Source organism: Neofelis nebulosa, chromosome 3 (genome assembly GCF_028018385.1).
Source record: "Neofelis nebulosa isolate mNeoNeb1 chromosome 3, mNeoNeb1.pri, whole genome shotgun sequence".
NCBI lineage: Eukaryota > Metazoa > Chordata > Mammalia > Carnivora > Felidae > Neofelis > Neofelis nebulosa.
Genome location: NC_080784.1, coordinates 205,045,234 through 205,063,033, shown reverse-complemented (window position 1 = coordinate 205,063,033; position 17,800 = coordinate 205,045,234). Strand labels below are relative to the sequence as shown.

The window sequence follows — 17,800 nt, the reverse complement described above, 5'->3', positions numbered from 1 at the left end:
GTTAGGCCTTAGGGCCACCCACGAGAGGAGGACTTTGAAGCTAGAGAGGAAAGGGGTCCTGGAGGGAGGAGGGACAGGGGCATGGAGCTGGTGGCACCATTTTGTGGGGCACAGCGGGTGGGGGCCGAGACTGCCCTCGGGTCCCTGCCGCGTGTGCTGTGCCCTCGGGTCACTTGGAGGCGCTCCCTGAGCCGCAGGTGTGCAGCCGGCGAGTCCGCGGGCGCCTCCCAGTGCCCTTGTCCCTGAGCCGTGGGGTCCTCCAAGGAAGGGCCCGTTCCCTCACGTGGCAGTCCTGGCCTTGCCCAGGTCCCACCCACAGTCCCGCTGGAGCCCTCGCTGTGCACAGGCATCGGGTGGGTGGTGGGCCAGGTCAAGGCCAACGGGAAGGGCCCCTTACGGGTGAAAGGTCAGCGGGGACGTTGGTTGTTGGTGCCTGCTAACGGCCCGGAGGGGTCTTGGTGAGCCAGGACCCCACCAGCTCATCCTCGGGCGTTTTGGGGACCTGCCGTGCCGGGGAGGGCAGATCCCAGGTTGGTGTAGGTTTCGGGGACGGCGGGGAGCGTGTCCTGGGTTCTAGGGAGCTTTCCGGAAGTCAGGCGGTGGGCCGCGAGGATGGATCAGGCTGGGTGAGGCCGGGATGCAGGGACGGTCAGCGTGCGTCCTGGGGTGTGTGACTGCGCGGGGGATGCGTCGGGTCCCCGTGCACGTTGCGGGGAGGTGGCGCCTGGTGGTGTTCGATGGCTGGAGGTGGCTTAGGGGGAGGGTACGAGGGGCGGGGTCTGCTGTCCGGAGGGTCCCAGTCGGAGGGCGTGGCGTGGTGCCGCCAGGCTCCCGCCGCGGAGGGATCGAGAGATCGGGCGTTGGAGGGGCTGTGCGTAAAGGTAGCGCCTGCTGTCCCAGCCCCAGGGCTGCCTCTGCCTCGTCTAGGGACCCCTCTGTGTGGAGACGGAGAGAGCTGGGTTCAAATCCACCGGTGACGCTCACTAGCTGTGCAGCCGTAGGAAGTTACTCGGCTTTTCCGTGTGTCCATTTGCTCATCTGCAAAATGGGAACAGTCGTACCCACGTCAGGGCGCCGTGGCTTGCGGACACGCGTGTTGCTACGTGTAAAGTCCCGGGAACAGCCCTGGAAGGCCCCCGACCGCGAGCGCTTCCTCCGCGCCCGGTGCTGTGCCCGAGCTCCCCGCTCCTCCCGCCCGGTAGTTCCCGGTCTCCCTCCGGCCGCCGCGCACCGTGGGTGCTGTGCTGTGTGGCTTTGGCCTTTCGGCCCCGTGCTCAGCTCAGTGCCTGTCGCACCGCGAATGTGACTCTGGTGGCGCAGTCGTGGTGAGCCGGGGCGCCGTCCTCACAAAACGCCCCCCTGCACGGGGAGGGATGGGGGCCGACCCGTGGGGCGAGGGACTGCTGGTCCTCCTGCGGGCGCCGAGCACACAGCGCAGTCTGGGGACTGTCTGCCTCTTCCTGCGCCTCCCTCCTTGGGGCCTGTGGGCTGCTCAGGGCCCGGCCCGTCTGTGGCTTCTGGGTCTGGGACGCTGCCGGCCCGGGCTGGGCACACATGGGACCGTTGTATCCCGACCTCAACCTTGGGGGGCAGGAGGGGAAACATCCGGGCAGCCTGTGTGTGTTTACTTCTAGGTCCCTCCAGTCTGAGGGATGAGTCGGTAAAGGAGTGACATTGTCACTCGAAGGGACTGATCCTGGTAGTGGGCGCAGTGAGAAGGGGACCGTGTGTCCTACTGTCTGTGCTGCTGGGAAGCTGTCGCTCCTTTCTGGCCTCGATCACCTTTTCTGTGCAAGGAGGAGGCCGGACTGGACGGTGTCTTTGTCCGCTCGGCCTGCTGCAGGACACCGCGTGCGGAGCAGCTTAAACCACAGCCTGTTTGTCACCAAGGGCCAGGTGCTCACAGAGCCAGTGTGTGGCGGGGACACTTCCTGGTTCCGGATGGTCACCTTCTCCTGTCGTCACGAGGCGGAGAGCAGGGACCACGGGGGGAGGGGCGAGGTCCCTCTCTCCTCTTTTACGAGGACACCAGGGGGTAGCATTTCAACACCCTGTGAAGTGGGGACACGCCTTCAGCCCACAGCAGCCCATCCAGGTGTTGCCACCTGTCAGAATCACCCAGAAGGTGTGTGGGGTGGGGGTGGGACCTTGTCAAAACAGGCGGCTGGACTCACTAACCCAGAATCTCCTGGTGGAGGAAAGGGGCCCAGAACAGGCACCTGAGTGGCCCAGATGGCAGAAATGCCCGTGGGCATTGGCAACTGTGCCCTGTGGTTTCTTCTGGATTTCACTGTCTGCCCCGCTCGTTCTACTATGAGCTGATGCGGTTTAGGGAAAAGTTAACGTGTAGGCTGTGCTTCTAAAGTGTGGTTGCAGGCACGGAGACATGACTTGGATGAATTAGAAGGAGTTAGCGGGACACGACAGTGCGAGTCGACCAGAAATATCTGGGCAGGCCACAAAGAGGACCGTCACCCTGGGTCACGTCTCAGTGCCACGACTCTGGCGTGTGGAGGGATTACAGACGGGTGGCCGGGAGGTCTTCTGTCACCGAGGAGGGCAGGAGGGGCTCGCTGACCCCTGTCCTGGGAGGGGTCACGCCCCCCCATGCTGTTGCCTGCACCTGTGCGCCCCCCTCCCCCAGCACTAGGCTGGTTGCCTTAGCGCAGGCTCTGTGGCTGCGGAACAGTGACCGCGGCACGACTCTGTTCCCTCTATTCCCTCAGTTCTGGGGGTGGCCGGTCAAAATCAGTGTCACCTGCTGCGGTCACAGTGCGGGCAGGGCCCTTCGTCCTGGGGCCGCAGGGGAGAGTCTGTCCCCTCACCTTTTGTGGCTTCTAGAGGCGCTCTGTTTGTGCGCTCTGTGGCCCTTCCTCTGCCTTCACAGCCTGCTGCTCTGACCTCGGCCTCTCCCTGACTCTGAGCCTCCTGCCTCCCTCTGGTGAGGACCCTGTGACCCTGGGGCCTGCCCGGATCATCCAGGATAAGCTCCTGGATGGCGGCTCCTGGAGGGGGGCGTCGGGGGTTGGGCATATCTGGTGGGGGAGCACCATTCGGCCTGTAAGAAAGAGGCCCAATGAGAGACCCTAAGACACTATTCTTGGCCAACTTTAATATACGCGTTTCTAGTGACGAGTAGCGAATAGTTGGATGTCCATAGTCCTGAAATGATTAATTTATCGCCACTTAGGTATTAAGCGATACGGCAATTTAGAAATAAAGTGTTCTCTTGTGACTCTTACCTCCCAGGATGATTTTATTCAAACTCGCGTCCCGCACACCACGTTCTCTGTGTCGCCACGTCCGCCCGTGGGGCCGCCTCGGAGCAAACCTTTCTGTTCTCCAGCTCCGTCTCTAACGCGCTCCCCTGGCAGCCGAGACCCCGCACGTGTTGTCACAACGCGCCCCACCTGACGCCCCGGGAGAGGATGCGGGCAGCTGGCGCCTGCTTCCTCGGGACTTGCCCCCCCTGCCCCCCTTCACCCTGTGCCAATTGTGCCTCGATTTCACCGGGGTAAATCCCAGCCGTGAGCATGACTGTGCCGCGTCCTGTGTGTCCTCCTCGTGGGGCATCAGGTCTGGGCTGGGCCTGGGACCCTGACGCAGGTGTTTTCTGTGACAACCAGTACTTTTAATGATGAAGTCATCCCCTGGAAGGATTAAGGTTCCTATTCCCTTTTTTCTTGTTTTACCTGTTCTGTCTGGTGGCCTCTGTGGTTGACTGAGGTGGTTTCAGACTGACGTATTTTCCCCCACATGGTATCTTGTTCGAAGGCAATTAATCGAGGGAGGTGGCGGGATATGAGAGACACAAGCTGACTCTTCCCTGAGGGAGAACTGGTCGTGACGGAGGGGCTGTGATCAAAGGGGGTCGGCCAGGTCACCCAGGTGCCTTTCTACCCCAGGTGTGTGGCCCACGCTGCCTTTTGCTCTGGCTCCTCCCCTCCGGTTAAGACGCAGTCGGGGTGGCCGGGAGGGGTGCCTGGGCCTGCGCAGGAGCTGGGAGCCTCCCCTGCGGCGGCCCTCGGACTTCCCATCCGGGCAGGCGGCACTGCCACCGCCCTGTGTTCCTCGGCCCTGAACGGTTGGACGGGCGTCCCTTCCGGGAGACACGCTGTCTGCTCGTGGGAAGTTTCTTAGGCTGACCTGAAGGTTCCCTGTGCAGGCTGCTGCTTCTCTCTCACTCGGACATTTGTGTGGTGACCAGAGACTCTTCCTGTGGTGGCTTTTGTCACGAGCTACATTTTTAGAAATAAAGTGTTCTCTTGTGACTCTTACCTCCCAGGTATTAGGAGATACCGGTAAGCAACGGGAACACGGGATGTTTAATAACAGGCCGTTTGTTCTCTTCCTCAGGGCGTCACTTCAAGAAGCAGCACGGTAGGCTCAGGCATTCCCTGAGCGCGGCCCCTGGACTAACGAGCTATGCCCCTGGTGTCGCAGGCCCGGCGAGATGTATAGAGCAGGGGACGCGGTGCAGCGTCCGCCTCACGGGCCGGCGCCCCCTCGCCTGAGGAGTGTGGAGGTGGCCAGAGGACGGGCAGGGTACGGCTTCACGCTCTCTGGCCAGGCGCCGTGCGTGCTCAGCTGTGTCCTGAGAGGGAGCCCCGCGGACTTTGTGGGCCTCCGGGCCGGAGACCAGATATTTGCCGTCAACGAAATCAACGTGAAGAAAGCATCCCATGAGGACGTGGTGAAATTAATCGGGAAATGTTCTGGTGTCCTGCACATGGTGATTGGCGAGGGCCTCGGCCACGTGGAGTCCTGTTCCAGTGATGAAGAGGTTGGATTTTACGAAGGAAAAGGCTGGCTCAAGCCCAAACTCGATTCGAAAGCGTTAGGTATAAACAGAGCCGAGAGAGTCGTGGAAGAAATGCAGTCTGGTGGGATTTTCAACATGATCTTTGAAAATCCTAGTCTCCGTGCAAGCAGTTCCGAGCCCTTGAAATTGAAACAAAGATCCCTTTCGGAGTCAGCTGCCGCGCGATTCGACCTTGGACGTGAAAGCGTAAATCACCCGAATCCCAACCTGCTTTCTAAGGAGGAAATATCAAAAGTTATGAATGACGATTCCGTTTTCAGTATCGGCCCCGAGAATCACGAAGATTTTGCGTTAGATGCGAGTATTTTAAACGTGGCCATGGTCGTGGGCTACTTGGGGTCCATCGAACTTCCTTCCACGAGCTGCAGCCTGGAGTCCGACAGCTTACAGGCCATCCGTGGCTGCCTGCGGCGCCTGCGGGCGGAGCAGAAGATCCACTCCCTGGTGACCATGAGGGTCCTGCACGACCGCGTGCGGCTCTGCACCGACCAGGCTGCCGTCCTGTCCGAGTACCCGGCCGAGAAGTTGGCCTTCAGCGCCGTGTGCCCAGACGACCGGCGGCTCTTCGGGCTCGTGACCATGCAGACGAGCGACGACGGGAGCCTGGCGCACGAGGACGAGGGCGCCTTGCGGACTTCCTGCCACGTGTTCATGGTGGATCCAGACCTGTTCAATCACAGGATCCACCAGGGCATCGCTCGGCGGTTTGGGCTGGAGTGCACGGCCGACCCCGACACCGGCGGCTGCCTCGAGTTCCCCGCATCCTGCCTGCCGGCCCTCCAGTTCATCTCCGTCCTGTACAGAGACATGGGCGAGCTGATCGAGGGCGTGCGGGCCCGGGCCTTTGCCGACGGGGACGCGGACGCCCACCAGAACACCAGCACCAGCAGCAACAGCGACAGCGGCATCGGCAACTTCCACCAGGAGGAAAGGAGCAGCCGAGTGCTGGTGGTCGACCTGGGTGCCGGCTCCGGCAGGCACGGCCCCGGCAGCGGCGGCGGCTGGGAGGGCGCGGGCGGGAGGGGCTCCCAGCCCCGGGGCGCCCCCTGGAGCGGGGCCTTCTGCCTCGACCCCGAGGGGGGCCCCCCGTTCGAGGCCGCCCCGCAGGCGGACAGGTGCCGGGACTTCGGTAAGCACCTAGGGCCCGCCGCTCACGTGGAGCTGCCCCCGGCCTCCTCGCGGAGCTCGGTCCCCCCTTCCAAGAGGGGCGCCGCGGGCCATGGCCAGCGGTGGCTTCCGGTGCACGTCCTGCAGGAGTGGCCGTGCGGACACGCCAGTGACCAGGAGTCGTACACGGACTCCACCGACGGGCGGTCCAGCGTCAACTGCGGCACGCTGCCCCCGCCCATGAGCAAGATTCCCGCGGACCGCTACCGGGTGGAGGGCAGCTTGGCACAGGCCCCGCTGAGCACCCAGAAGAGGGACTGGCCCAGGAAGGCCTTTGGGGTGCAGAACCTTTTCGGCCCCCATCGACAAGTTAGAAAGACTAAGGAGGACAAAAAGGTAAGCCCGCTGGGCGCGGTCTACACACGTGAGCTTGATTTTGTGACGCGGTCTGTCCCTGGTGGAGCGGAGCGTGTTAACGGCCGAGTCTCCAGTCCCGGCTCCGTCGGGCTGCCCTGTGCCTCTGTCGCCACCACGGGGTGTGTTTGGTCACGTGCTGCAGGCTCTGTCCTGCCGGGGAGCCCTCTGGGTGCTGCCCCCCTCTCTCGGGTCCTGGGCGGGACACCTGGGCGGGGCGGGTGACGCAGCCTGGGCTGAGGCCCTCCTTCCTTCGGGCCGTTTCCTGCTGCCGGTGCCTGGGATGGTCCTGTCCCTGGCCGCTTCGGAGCCGATGCCATCTGTGGGCTCGGGCAGCACGCCCTTTTGAGGTGAGAACACAGTTTTTTTGTTTTTGTTTTTTTTTTGGTTGTTAATGTTTTATTCACTTATTTATTTTTTTGAGAGAGAGAGCGTAAGCGGGGGAAGGGCAGAGAGAGGGGGACAGAGGATCTGAAGCGGGATCTGCGCTGACAGCAGCAGGCCCGATGTGGGGCTCGAACTCATAAACTGCGAGATCATGACCTGAGCAGAAGCCAGATGCTTAACGGACTGAGCCACCCAGGCGCCCCTGAGGTGAGAAAATTCTTGAAGCACAGAGACTGTTGACTTCAGGACAGGATGCTTCCCAGGGTGTGGATCCTTGCTCTGTGTCCTTCATCTGGAAAATCCTGCTGTGAAAAAAGTGGCAGCTGAACTCAGCAGTGGGCTGGTGGCTCGGCTCCCTGCTCGCCACAGATGAGCATCAGGGGGACCCGCCGGGGCCAGCACTGCCCTGAACGTGCCTGTGTCCCTTTGGGGCCCTCTGCCCCCCCCCCCCCCCCCCCCCCCCGGGAGCTCGGTGTGGAGCCCGAGGACAGGAGTCAGCGTGAGGTGAGGGACTTTGCTCAGCAGGGGGGTGGCCAGCGGCACTGGTGGGACAGGCCGAGCCACCGTGTGGCGGTCGCTGTAGCCGTGGAGCGGTGTTTCCAAGGCACTTTCCTCGGAGGACTTTCGTGATTGTAAAATTCCTTTTCTGCTTGGGTCCGCGTCCTGGTTCTCAACAGTGGAAAATGTCACAACGAATCCCTCCGAGGGCGGCTGGCAGGTGAGGGCAGGGTCCGGGACAGAGGAAAGGGGAGGGGTGGCTTGGCGAATATTCTGTTGGCAATCACACCCTTCCCGTGTCGTAGTTTTCACCCTAAAACACGTTAAAGACAATAGAAAGCGGGAGGAACGGACAGACTCCCCCCCAACTTTACCTCCTCCAGGAGGCCATGGCCACATTTCCACGTATCTAAGGATGGATGTTTGTTTTTATAAACAGTTGTGATCGTGTGGGTTTTCGACTCCTGTTTCTTAAAATTTTTTTTTTCAACATTTTTTTATTTTATTTTTGGGACAGAGAGAGACAGAGCATGAACGGGGGAGGGGCAGAGAGAGAGGGAGACACAGAATCGGAAACAGGCTCCAGGCTCCGAGCCGTCAGCCCAGAGCCCGACGCGGGGCTCGAACTCACGGACCGCGAGATCGTGACCTGGCTGAAGTCGGACGCTTAACCGACGGCGCCACCCAGGTGCCCCTCGACTCCTGTTTCTAAACTGCGGGCGCTTGTGGTTCTGCCACAAGCACACCCCATCCCTCGTCCCCCCGCCGCCCCGGGGCTGAACCGCACGGGGCCTGTGTTCTCGGGGCGCGGCCGCCCCCGCCCGGCTCCTTCCCACCTGCCCCCGCCGAGCCGGCTGTGGCGTGGGCTTCTCCCACCCGAGCCTCCTGTCAGCTGGGGTGAGCTGGGAAGCGGAGGCCCGGAAGGTGGCAACCGTTTCCCGAAATCAGACACGTCAGCACCTCTTGGAGCACGTGTCCTACTAGTGCATGCACTCTCCAGCCCCACTGCTGGTGTGTCAGCGCCTGATCACACGGGTGGACAGAAATGGGATTTGTGCGGCTCTCTGTGGACCGGGTGCCCCCTCGCCCGCCCTTCGTCCGAGGGGAAGGCCCTGTCTACACGCTGTGGAGCTCCCGCCATCTCAGACCGCTCCCAGTGCAGCTCTGACCTCGGGGAACCCGTGGGGCAGGGGTGCTGTGGCCCCCGTTCCGCAAGTGAGGTGACTTGTCCTCGAGGGGCTGAGTGACTTCTCTAAGGTTTAAGGTTTAACAGGACGAAGCAGGGTCATGATTCAAACCATGGGCTTTTTTTTTTTTTTTTTTAAGATTTAATGTCGTTAGAGCAGTTTTAGTCTTACGATAAAAATTGAGAAAGTGCTGACACTTCCCACATACCCTCTGCCCTGACACGTGCACAGCCTCCCCCCTGTGAGCACCCCCACCAGAGAGCTGCCTCGTTACGACTGACGGACCTCCACCCCCGCGTCGTCATCACCCAGAGTCCCCAGTTCGCGTCAAGGTCCCTCTCGGCGTGTGCCTTCCGTGCGCTCGGACGCACGTGTGATGGCAGGCAGACGCGCCGTTACGGTCTCGCCCGGCGCGGTCCACTGCCCTCGACACCCCTGGGCCCCGACCTGTTCTGCCCTCCCCGGCCCCCAGCCCCCGGCCACCGCTGATCTTACCGTCCCCGCCGTCCTGCCTGTTCCGGAATGTCCCGTGGATGGTCGGCCACACGGCGTGCGGCCTTTTCAGACTGGCCGCTCGCCCTCAGTCATGCGCGTCCACACTTCCTCCGGGTCTCTTGCCGGCTTGATGGCTCGTCTCTTTCTAGTGCCAGGTAATATCCCGCCGTCTGGAGGGACCGCGGCTTATTCGTCCGTCACCTGCTAAGGCCACGTTAGTTACTCCTGGGTTTTGGTGATTATGGATAAAGATGCCTTTCACACCCGAGCTCAGCTTTTGGTGTGGACATAAGCCGTCGGCTCCTTTGGGTAAACGCCAAGCAGCGCGATTGCGGGATCCGGTGGCGGATGTTTACGTCCGTGAGGAACCGCCGCCGATCTCCCGAAGCGGCCGCACCGCGATTCTGAGTTCCCGCCAGCCGTGACCGGCAGCTCCTGTCGCTCTGTGTCCTCGCCACGTGTGTGTGTGTGTGTGGGGGGGGGGGGGGGTAGAGTCCTGGATTTGGCTGTTCGGACGGGTGTGCAGTGGGGGTCATGCTGTTACTTTGATTTGCATTTCCTTGGTGACCAAGACGTTGACCACCTTCTCCATGCTCCCCTGTCTTGTGCTTGCAGCCTGAGGCTGGTCTCGTTCTCTTGACGTGGTCTTTCCCAGAGCAGAACCTTTCCATTTCGACGCAGCCCAGCTGATCGGCTCTCGCTCACGGATTGTGCCTTCAGTGCTGTCTCTGAACAGGCCCCATCCACCCCAAGGTCGTCTAGCTTTTCTCCCGTGTCGTCTTCGAGTTTTATAGCTTTTTATTTCCCATTTAGGTGAATGACCCCATTGGGGTTGATTGCTGCGAAGGCTGGAAGGTCTGTGTCCACGTTCATTTTTCTGCACGTGGACGTCCCAGGGTTCTGGCGCTGTGTGTCGACCCCGCTGCCTTCGCTCCTTTGTCAAGACCCGCGCGTGTCCCTGTGAGGGTCTCTGGCTGCTCGGTAGCCATGTCTCACGTTGACCACAAGCGTGGTGACAGTGAGGTGCTGGCTGTCGTGGCTCGGGCCGTGACGAGAGGCTGAGAGAGCGCAGTGGCATCGGTGTGTTTCTCCTGTTGGAAAATGACAGTCTGGCGCTCACCAGTTGACCCGAGAAGGGTTCTGTGAGCTCGTCAGGCTGGGTGTCTTTATCTTTAAATCTTACTGACAAGGACAGTCAGGTTTTTGTTTTTTTTTTTTTTTAATTTTTTTTTTTTTTTCAACATTTTTTATTTATTTTTGGGACAGAGAGAGACAGAGCATGAACGGGGGAGGGGCAGAGAGAGAGGGAGACACAGAATCGGAAACAGGCTCCAGGCTCCGAGCCATCGGCCCAGAGCCCGACGCGGGGCTCGAACCCACGGACCGCGAGATCGTGACCTGGCTGAAGTCGGACGCTTAACCGACTGCGCCACCCAGGCGCCCCAAGGACAGTCAGGTTTTTATGCGTCAGGGGATTTGCCCAAGTTCCAGTGCAAATAAGTGCTCACGCTGAGACTGCTCGCGGTCTGTCCTGCATAGACTGGTTTGTGACCTGTCTCCTCTGCAGTGGTGATGGGACACCCAGTTCATCTCAAAATAAGTGCTAATGATGGTGTTTTATTGGGTTCTGCCATAATCTCTTGAAGGTTATCAGTTGCTTTCTACCTTGCTCAAGGGTTTCTCCTTCATTAGCTCAGCCTAATCCCACAGCCTCCCTTGCTGTGCAGCAGAAGCTTCCAGAGGCTGGGAGGCGGTCTCCTGGCATCCTTCCTGGAGGCTTGTCAGGATGGGGCCGGGGGGGGGGGGGGGGGGGGAGGCGGGATGGGGACATGCCCGGAAGTGGGGACGAGAGGGAGCCGCACTGGGAATGGCAGGGAGGTGCTGGGAGTGGGGTGCCGCGCAGAGGGGGCCCCAAGTTACTCCCATGCTTCTTGGCAGAATTAGGCTGCAGCCCGGAGACAGAAAACACACCAGGATCGGAGCAGGGAAACAGAGTGGACAAGTGTTGACTAGACCAAAGGCAGTGAGCTGCCTGGAGGGAGAGCCCTCGGGGACCCTGGGGCAGGCCCCACAGCAGGGGCGAGGCAGAGGCCAGCAGGGGAGAGGCTGCAAGCTGGGAGGCTGCCCCTCAAGGCCACGCTGCCGGGCCTCGCCTCTGGGTGCTGACCGAGCACTCTGTCCCCAGGAGACAGTGTAGAAACCCGTCGGAGCCACTGCAGGACTGGGTGGCTGTCCCCAAGAAAAACGGCACAGCACCGCTCACCACTGCCTGGAAGACGTCCAAAACCAGAGCAAGCTCCTGTTGGAACTGTGACACCTCCCTCCCTCGAGGCCTGGGGGACCCCCCCCCCCCCCCCCGCCCAGCGGAAGCCTGGAGGCCAGCAAGCCACGGGGAAGGGGCTTCCTGTCCTGGTAACAGCAGGAGTGCCAGCTCCGGGGGCTCTGACTCTTCCTCCTGTGGGGAGGCCAGAGGGGAGGCAGAGGCACAGACCGGGCAGGTGGGGCCTGGGCAGGTGGGGCCTGAGCCGGTGACACTGTGGGAGAGCTAAGTGGTGTTTATAAGTAGATGATTTCCCGCTCTGTTTACTCTGATTTTCTTTTTGCTGGGTGTCCGTGGCCAGGATGCACTAAGGGAACGTGTGACTGAGAGAGGGGTTGACGGGAAAGAGAAAACCCAAGACCCTGAAATGCTGTCTGTGTCATCAAAATGATTCAGCTACATTTAACTCGAATTAAGGATGTTTAATTCTGCTTCTTTGAAAACTGATATCCTCAGACTAACATTAATTAAAGTATCTGGTTAAGTAGCAAAATCCGTTGTTAAACTTTGCACATAATGGATTTTGGAAAATTTTTAAATGAAAACATGTTATTTTTTGATACTACCTAAAGGATTTATTGTTGTTATTTTGAAGTGAATTAATAAAAAATTTTAAATACATCGGTTTAATATGGAAATTGTCAATAGATGATGCCCACGGAGACAAAAGCTCTTGGGGCCTCAGTGATTTGTATGAGGGGCATCCTGGGAGCACAGTGTTTGGGGACCACTGCCCCAGAGAGGCTTGCCGCTTTGCAGGAGGGCCCCGCTAGGGCTGAGTCCTTCCAAACTGGCAGTGTTGGTGAGAGCCTAAAAAATACCTTTCTGATCAAATAAGATGAAAAAATGCTGAAAAAAAATGCTGTTAACTTCATGGATTCATTTAAAAGTAGGGGTGCCTGGGGGGCTGTCGGTTAAGGATGTGACTTGGGCTCAGGTCGTAATCTCATGGTTCGTGGGTTTGAACCCCTTGTTGGGCTCTGTGCTGACAGCCGGGAGCCTGGAGCTGCTTCAGATTCTGTGTCTCCCTCTCTCTCTGCCCCTCCCCTGCTCGCTGTCTTTTTCTCTCTCTTGAAAATAAATAATAAAACATTAAAAAAGTGTTTAAAGTAATAGGAGTTTCAGCACTGTTACCGCAGGACTAATGTCACAGTGTCCTAAACGCTGTGTGTGGAGTGCGTCCTCTGTGACGAGGAGGTGTGGGCAGGCCACGCTGGCGTAGAGGCCGCGCCTTTACGAGGACCCATTCCTTCTGTGTTGTGTTGCCATCCTCTGCCCGTGACCCTCACCCAAACTCCAGGTACAAGACAGTGTCATGCGGGGGCACCTGGGGGGGCTCCGTCAGTTAAGCATCCACCTCGATTTCCGCTCCGGTCATGATCTCGGGTCGTGAGTTCGAGCCCCGTGCTCGCGAGAGTCGCCCCCTCTCCCTCTCTCTCTGCCCCTCCTCCACTCAGTCTGTCTCTCTCAAATAAATAAATTAATTAAAAAAAAAAAATAGCGTCATGCCCACGTTGCGGCGGGCAGGGAGCCACGGCCGGAGTGTGTTCCTGTTCCCACGGTGCCGGGTGGGTCGGCCGAGTCCCGGGACAGCCCCGCTGCAGGGAGGCTGGAAGGTAGTCGTTAGCCGCTCAGCAAGATTCCCGTGGCGTGTCAGGCGTCCGCCCCACGTGGTGGGTCCACGTATCACCTTGTGGGAGGCTTCCCCCCGGCACACGAGGTGAAAAAGGCCACAGAAATACGCACAGTCAACATAATCCCATTTTTGTGTAAAAAATTCAGCACCCCTCAACTAAACCTATGTTTTACAGGATACATCTGTTTAAAAAAATAAAGTGTACATATGTTTATATATAAATACACGGGAAAACATTCAAAGGAAGTGCTCCAAACCGATAGTGGGAGCTACCTCGGGGGTGGAAGGCAAAACTGGGGATGGGTCCAGGACATTTTTGTTTTATCTTCTGTTATTTTGAGTTTTTATCACGGGAATACGAACATATTTTACCTGCTAAAAATAATTCCTTTGGAGAAAAAAATGATTTTTCTTCATTCTTTTCCTAAGAACAGAGTGTGAGGCCTGGCACTGGATGCCCGAGGCTGGGTTCGTGTGGCCCAGCCAGTGATGGGTTCGGCAGGGGTCAGGCCAGGAGGGGACTGGGCCCGACAGACAGGTCTTGTGCAGTTTCCCAGCACGAGAGGAAGTTTTTTTGTTTGTTTTTTTTATTTTTTTTAATGTTTATTTACTTGAGAGAGAGAGAGAGAGACACAAAGCGTGAGCGGGGGAGGGGCAGACAGCGAGGGACACACAGAACCGGAAGCAGGCTCCAGGCCCTGAGCTGTCGGCACAGAGCCCGACGCGGGGCTCGAACTCATGTGAGATCGTGACCTGAGCCGAAGTCGGACGCTCAACTGACTGAGCCACCCAGGCGCCCCGAGAGGAAGTTTTAAAATAGATTGCAAATAAAAGTTCCAGAGAATACTGAAGAGGCCACAACTAAGGCTCCGCGATTTAAATCCTTCTGCAAAGAGCGGCTTTGCTCATTACCTACCCTGTGTAAACAACGCCCCAAATCGGAGGGAAGGGAAGCAAACAGATGGGCCGGGAAAGTCAGCGGGTGGCCGGTGCCCACGAACCCGACAGTGCGGGGAGCCTCCGCGGGTCTGCGCACCCCTTCCACGCCAGGAGCCCCTTTGGAGCAGCGGAGCGCCGCGGGGGGGGGGATCGGGGCCCTGTGGGGATGCGGGTCAGGTGCCGGGGAGCTTCTCGGGGAGGCAGGACCGGGGGCTGAGGGACAGAGACACCGCTTACCGCCCTGCTGTGGTTTTATGTGGTTTCCGGGGAAGGCCAGCGCCTTGAGAGCTCAGCGGCCGCGGCGCTCCTGCGGGAGTCAGCAGGGTTCGAGTCCCGCAGCGGTGGTTATGTAGCTTGTAGCTGTGCTGCTCTCTGGGCTTTGTAAACAGTGGTGACAACTTGTTTGGTGTCGTTCCACCGCTGTAGCCGCGACGCTGTCGGCAGCTCCCTCGTCTCCACCGTGACCGCAGCAGTGCACACACTCGCACGCGCACTGAGCTGGCGGAGACGTGGCGGTGCTGCTGCTGAGCTTCCTGCTCACGCCTGCGTCCCCGGCTGTGCGGGCGGAGGAGGCCCCCGGGGGCCGTTCCGGTGCTTGCTCACCTTCGCACAGGTTTTAGTATCCGCCCTCGTTCGCGTTGACAGGAGACGCCGGCTCTCCGGAGCGGGGACAGATTTAATAAGTGACTCACAACGACCACACTCGTTCCTGGCGCTCGATCCTTACCCCTGGGCCGTTGCAACGGCAGCCACGTCGGGTGTCGCCCTGCACGCACCGGGGTTGTGCTGTAGGTGAGGAGACCTGAAAACAGGAATCGGGGAGCTTATACGCACGCTGAGAGGGGACAGAGACCCTGGCTCTTTGAGCAAGTGACCTTGGAGACAGAAGGGAGGACTCTGGGTTTTCCCTCCTACGCTTTGCAGTGTAGACAGATGTGTCCGGAGGGAGGGGGACACGGCCGGCCCCTCCCCAGATATGCTCACCTCATCCCTGAGATGTAAGGACTGGCCCCGGGGAGGTGAATCTGTCCCAGAGTTTGCCCTGTCTGTTCCCTCGTAATTTAGCGGCCGAGTCCAAGACCGGGAGACTGTGGGTCCAGGTTCTCCGGCTCGGTTTCCCGACGGTCCCGGGCCGCTAGTGTGAGCGCCAGACGGCGCCACGTCCTTGCCGGAACTCGCCCGCCGGGCTTCTGACTTTCCTGCCCGTCTAGTGGATGGGAGATGACACTCTACCGTGGCTTTGCCCATGAAGACGTTGCTGAGGGAGCTGCTCACACCTGTGCCCACTTCTGTTGGGTTGTCTGTTTTCTTGATTTGTAGAAGCTACAGATACCGGCTGCTAATCCTGCGACGATTGTGTCGCACATACACTGACTCCGTTTGTGGCTTGTGTTTTCCGCTTGCTCTGTGGGGACTTGCTGAACAGAAGCTCTTGACCTTAATGTCAACCAACTTGTCAGTCTTCTCACGATTTTCAGTGTTGATTCCTGACCTCATCGCTATCCCGAGGTCAGGAATATTCTTCTTTTTGTCTTAAAATTGTTTTGGAGGTGATCTTTTTTTTTTTTTTTTTTTTTTTTTCAACATTTTTAATTTATTTTTGGGACCGAGAGAGACATAGCATGAACGGGGGAGGGGCAGAGAGAGAGGGAGACACAGAATCGGAAACAGGCTCCAGGCTCCGAGCCATCAGCCCAGAGCCCGACGCGGGGCTCGAACTCACGGACCGCGAGATCGTGACCTGGCTGAAGTCGGACGCTTAACCGACTGCGCCACCCAGGCGCCCCTTGGAGGTGATCTTTAAGAATGGAATAAGGTGGGTGGCAAGCTGATTTTTCCTCTCTCTCCGGATGACTGTGGGGCTGCTGTTACTCACGTGTGCTCTGTTTCCCATGTCCGTACCTCCACCAATACTTCACTTTTGAAATTGAGGCTTGGTAATGAGTCTTTGTATCCGAAGTGCCAGATCTCCTTACCTTATCTTGGCTATGCTGAGCCTTGCTGTTTCATGTAAGATTTTACAGTAAGTTTGTAAATTCTCCAAAACGCCACTGACGTATTTTTGCAATTGTATTTTCATCTGTAGACCCATGGGAGAATTGACATCCTTAGAATGTTGAGTTTTCCTATCCGTGAAATTGGTATTTGTCTCCATTTACTTAGGCTTCATTTTCTTTCAGTAAAATTTTATAACTCCCTTTTTTTATATATATATTTTTTAATGTTTTATTTATTTTTGAGACAGAGAGAGACAGAGCGTGAACGGGGGAGGGCAGAGAGAGAGAGGGAGACACAGAATCGGAAGCAGGCTCCAGGCTCTGAGCCGTCAGCCCAGAGCCCGACGCGGGGCTCGAACCCACGGACCGCGAGATCGTGACCTGAGCTGAAGTCGGACGCCTAACCGACTGAGCCACCCAGGCGCCCCTATAACTCCCTTTTTTAAAAATTAGATTTATTTAATTAGATTTATTTTTAGAGCTTCCTTTCTGTAATCAGCTCCGGGACACTGGGGTCTGTGTCCCCTTCCCCTGGCCAGCAGGGTCCCCTCTGGCTCTGCCTCCAGAGGTCCTGGGGGAGTGGCCAGGAGGGAGGAGGAAGGTCCAGACCCTTCCTGTCTGCTCCCTGCAGCTCCTCACCCCTGCCCAGCAGTTCTTCCTCCTGTAGCCTCTGAGACCAGTTTTCAGCTCCCCCTTCCCCCTGGGCCAGTCTCATAGTCCTTCAGGCACCACGTGGCCACATCCGAGGTATGGGTCCCCCACCAGCGCTCCCCTCCCTCCCCCCATCTGGCTGCTGAGTTTACATCACTGCTTCCTCTGTCCCTGGGGGTGCAGTCCTTTCCCACGGCGGCCGTCTCCTGACCTCTTAGGATCTTTTTCTGCCTTTCCGGGTCTCTGACGCCTGGTTAGAGGTTCTTTCCATGAAGTTGTCCCTGTTGAAAGACGTGGTGTGGTCTTGCTGTCTGCCTAGATGCTGCCTGATATGCCAGGAGCCGTAAATATGTCAGCTGGAAGTCTTACCTCTCAAATTCTCTATGTTCCCTCTTTTTAGAAAAACCTTCAGAGGATCTGGTCTCCATTTTGAACTAAATAGTCTCCTTTTTAGGGACGCCTGGGGGGCTCTGTCGGTTGAGCATCCGACTTCGGCTCAGGTCATGATTTCACAGTTTGTGACTTCGAGCCCCGCGTTGGGCTTTGTGCTGACAGCTCAGACCCCGGAGCCTGCTTCGGATTCCGTCTCTCTCTTTCTGCCCCTCTTCTGCTTGTGTGCTTTCTCTCCCTCTCTCAAAAACACATAAATAAAACACGGAAGAGAAATAGTCTCCTTTATGAGAGTTTACTTGTTCGGTAAGTGCTTCCTGACACCTGCTGTGTACCAGGCCCGGTGGGAAGTGGGGGGGTGTTATGCGAGCAGGGCAAACACAGCTCTGGCCCCACTGGGGCTGATGGTCTAGCGTTTAGACCCTGGGTTCGGAATTTCTAGTTGTAATCGTAAGTGAAACACGGCAGGTCCCCGGCTCACCCCGGGCCTCCGGCTGGGCGACCCTGAGCGGGTGCCTCACTGGCTCCCGCCTTCTTGCGGGGAGATTGAGGAGGTTGGACTGGCTGGTCTAGGTCACTGCTTGTGCTGAAATGAGCCACTTACAGTGGTGGCTCCGTGGGACGGTTCAGTGTGGCTGCACTCTTGCGGAGGCAGTTTGGCACCCTGGGCCGTGGGGTTCTGCCTTCCACCCAGCCCTGTCAGGGGACGAGCGGATCTTCTGTGCAACTTGATTTCTCAGCGGGAGCTCCCGGCTGAGCTCCAGCACGGTCCACGGGGGAGGCCCGTCACGGCTCGCACAGCTTCACCGGGGGAACCGCTCAGGGTGACGGCTTTCCACCTGCTGTCCCCTGGGCTCCTCTCTGGGGGTGTGGGTGTCGTGGTCACCTCTCTGTGCTCCTGCACACGTTGTCCCTTGTTACACTTAGCTGCTGTCCTGCTCCCCGCGCACAGCATCA

The 17,800-nt window shown here is 58.5% G+C and overlaps 1 protein-coding gene across 4 annotated transcripts in view; it reads left to right on the top strand.

Moving 5' to 3' along the window:
• Positions 1-17,800, top strand: part of RGS12 (regulator of G protein signaling 12) — a 119,745-nt gene that overhangs the window by 19,585 nt on the left and 82,360 nt on the right. For all 4 annotated transcript variants that reach the window (XM_058719615.1, XM_058719616.1, XM_058719618.1 and 1 more), the window contains one exon: positions 4,357-6,325. In XM_058719615.1, the coding sequence (XP_058575598.1) occupies positions 4,454-6,325 (1,872 nt within the window). In that variant the 5' untranslated portion in view covers positions 4,357-4,453. Of the gene's footprint in view, positions 1-4,356; positions 6,326-17,800 lie in introns of those variants that run through there.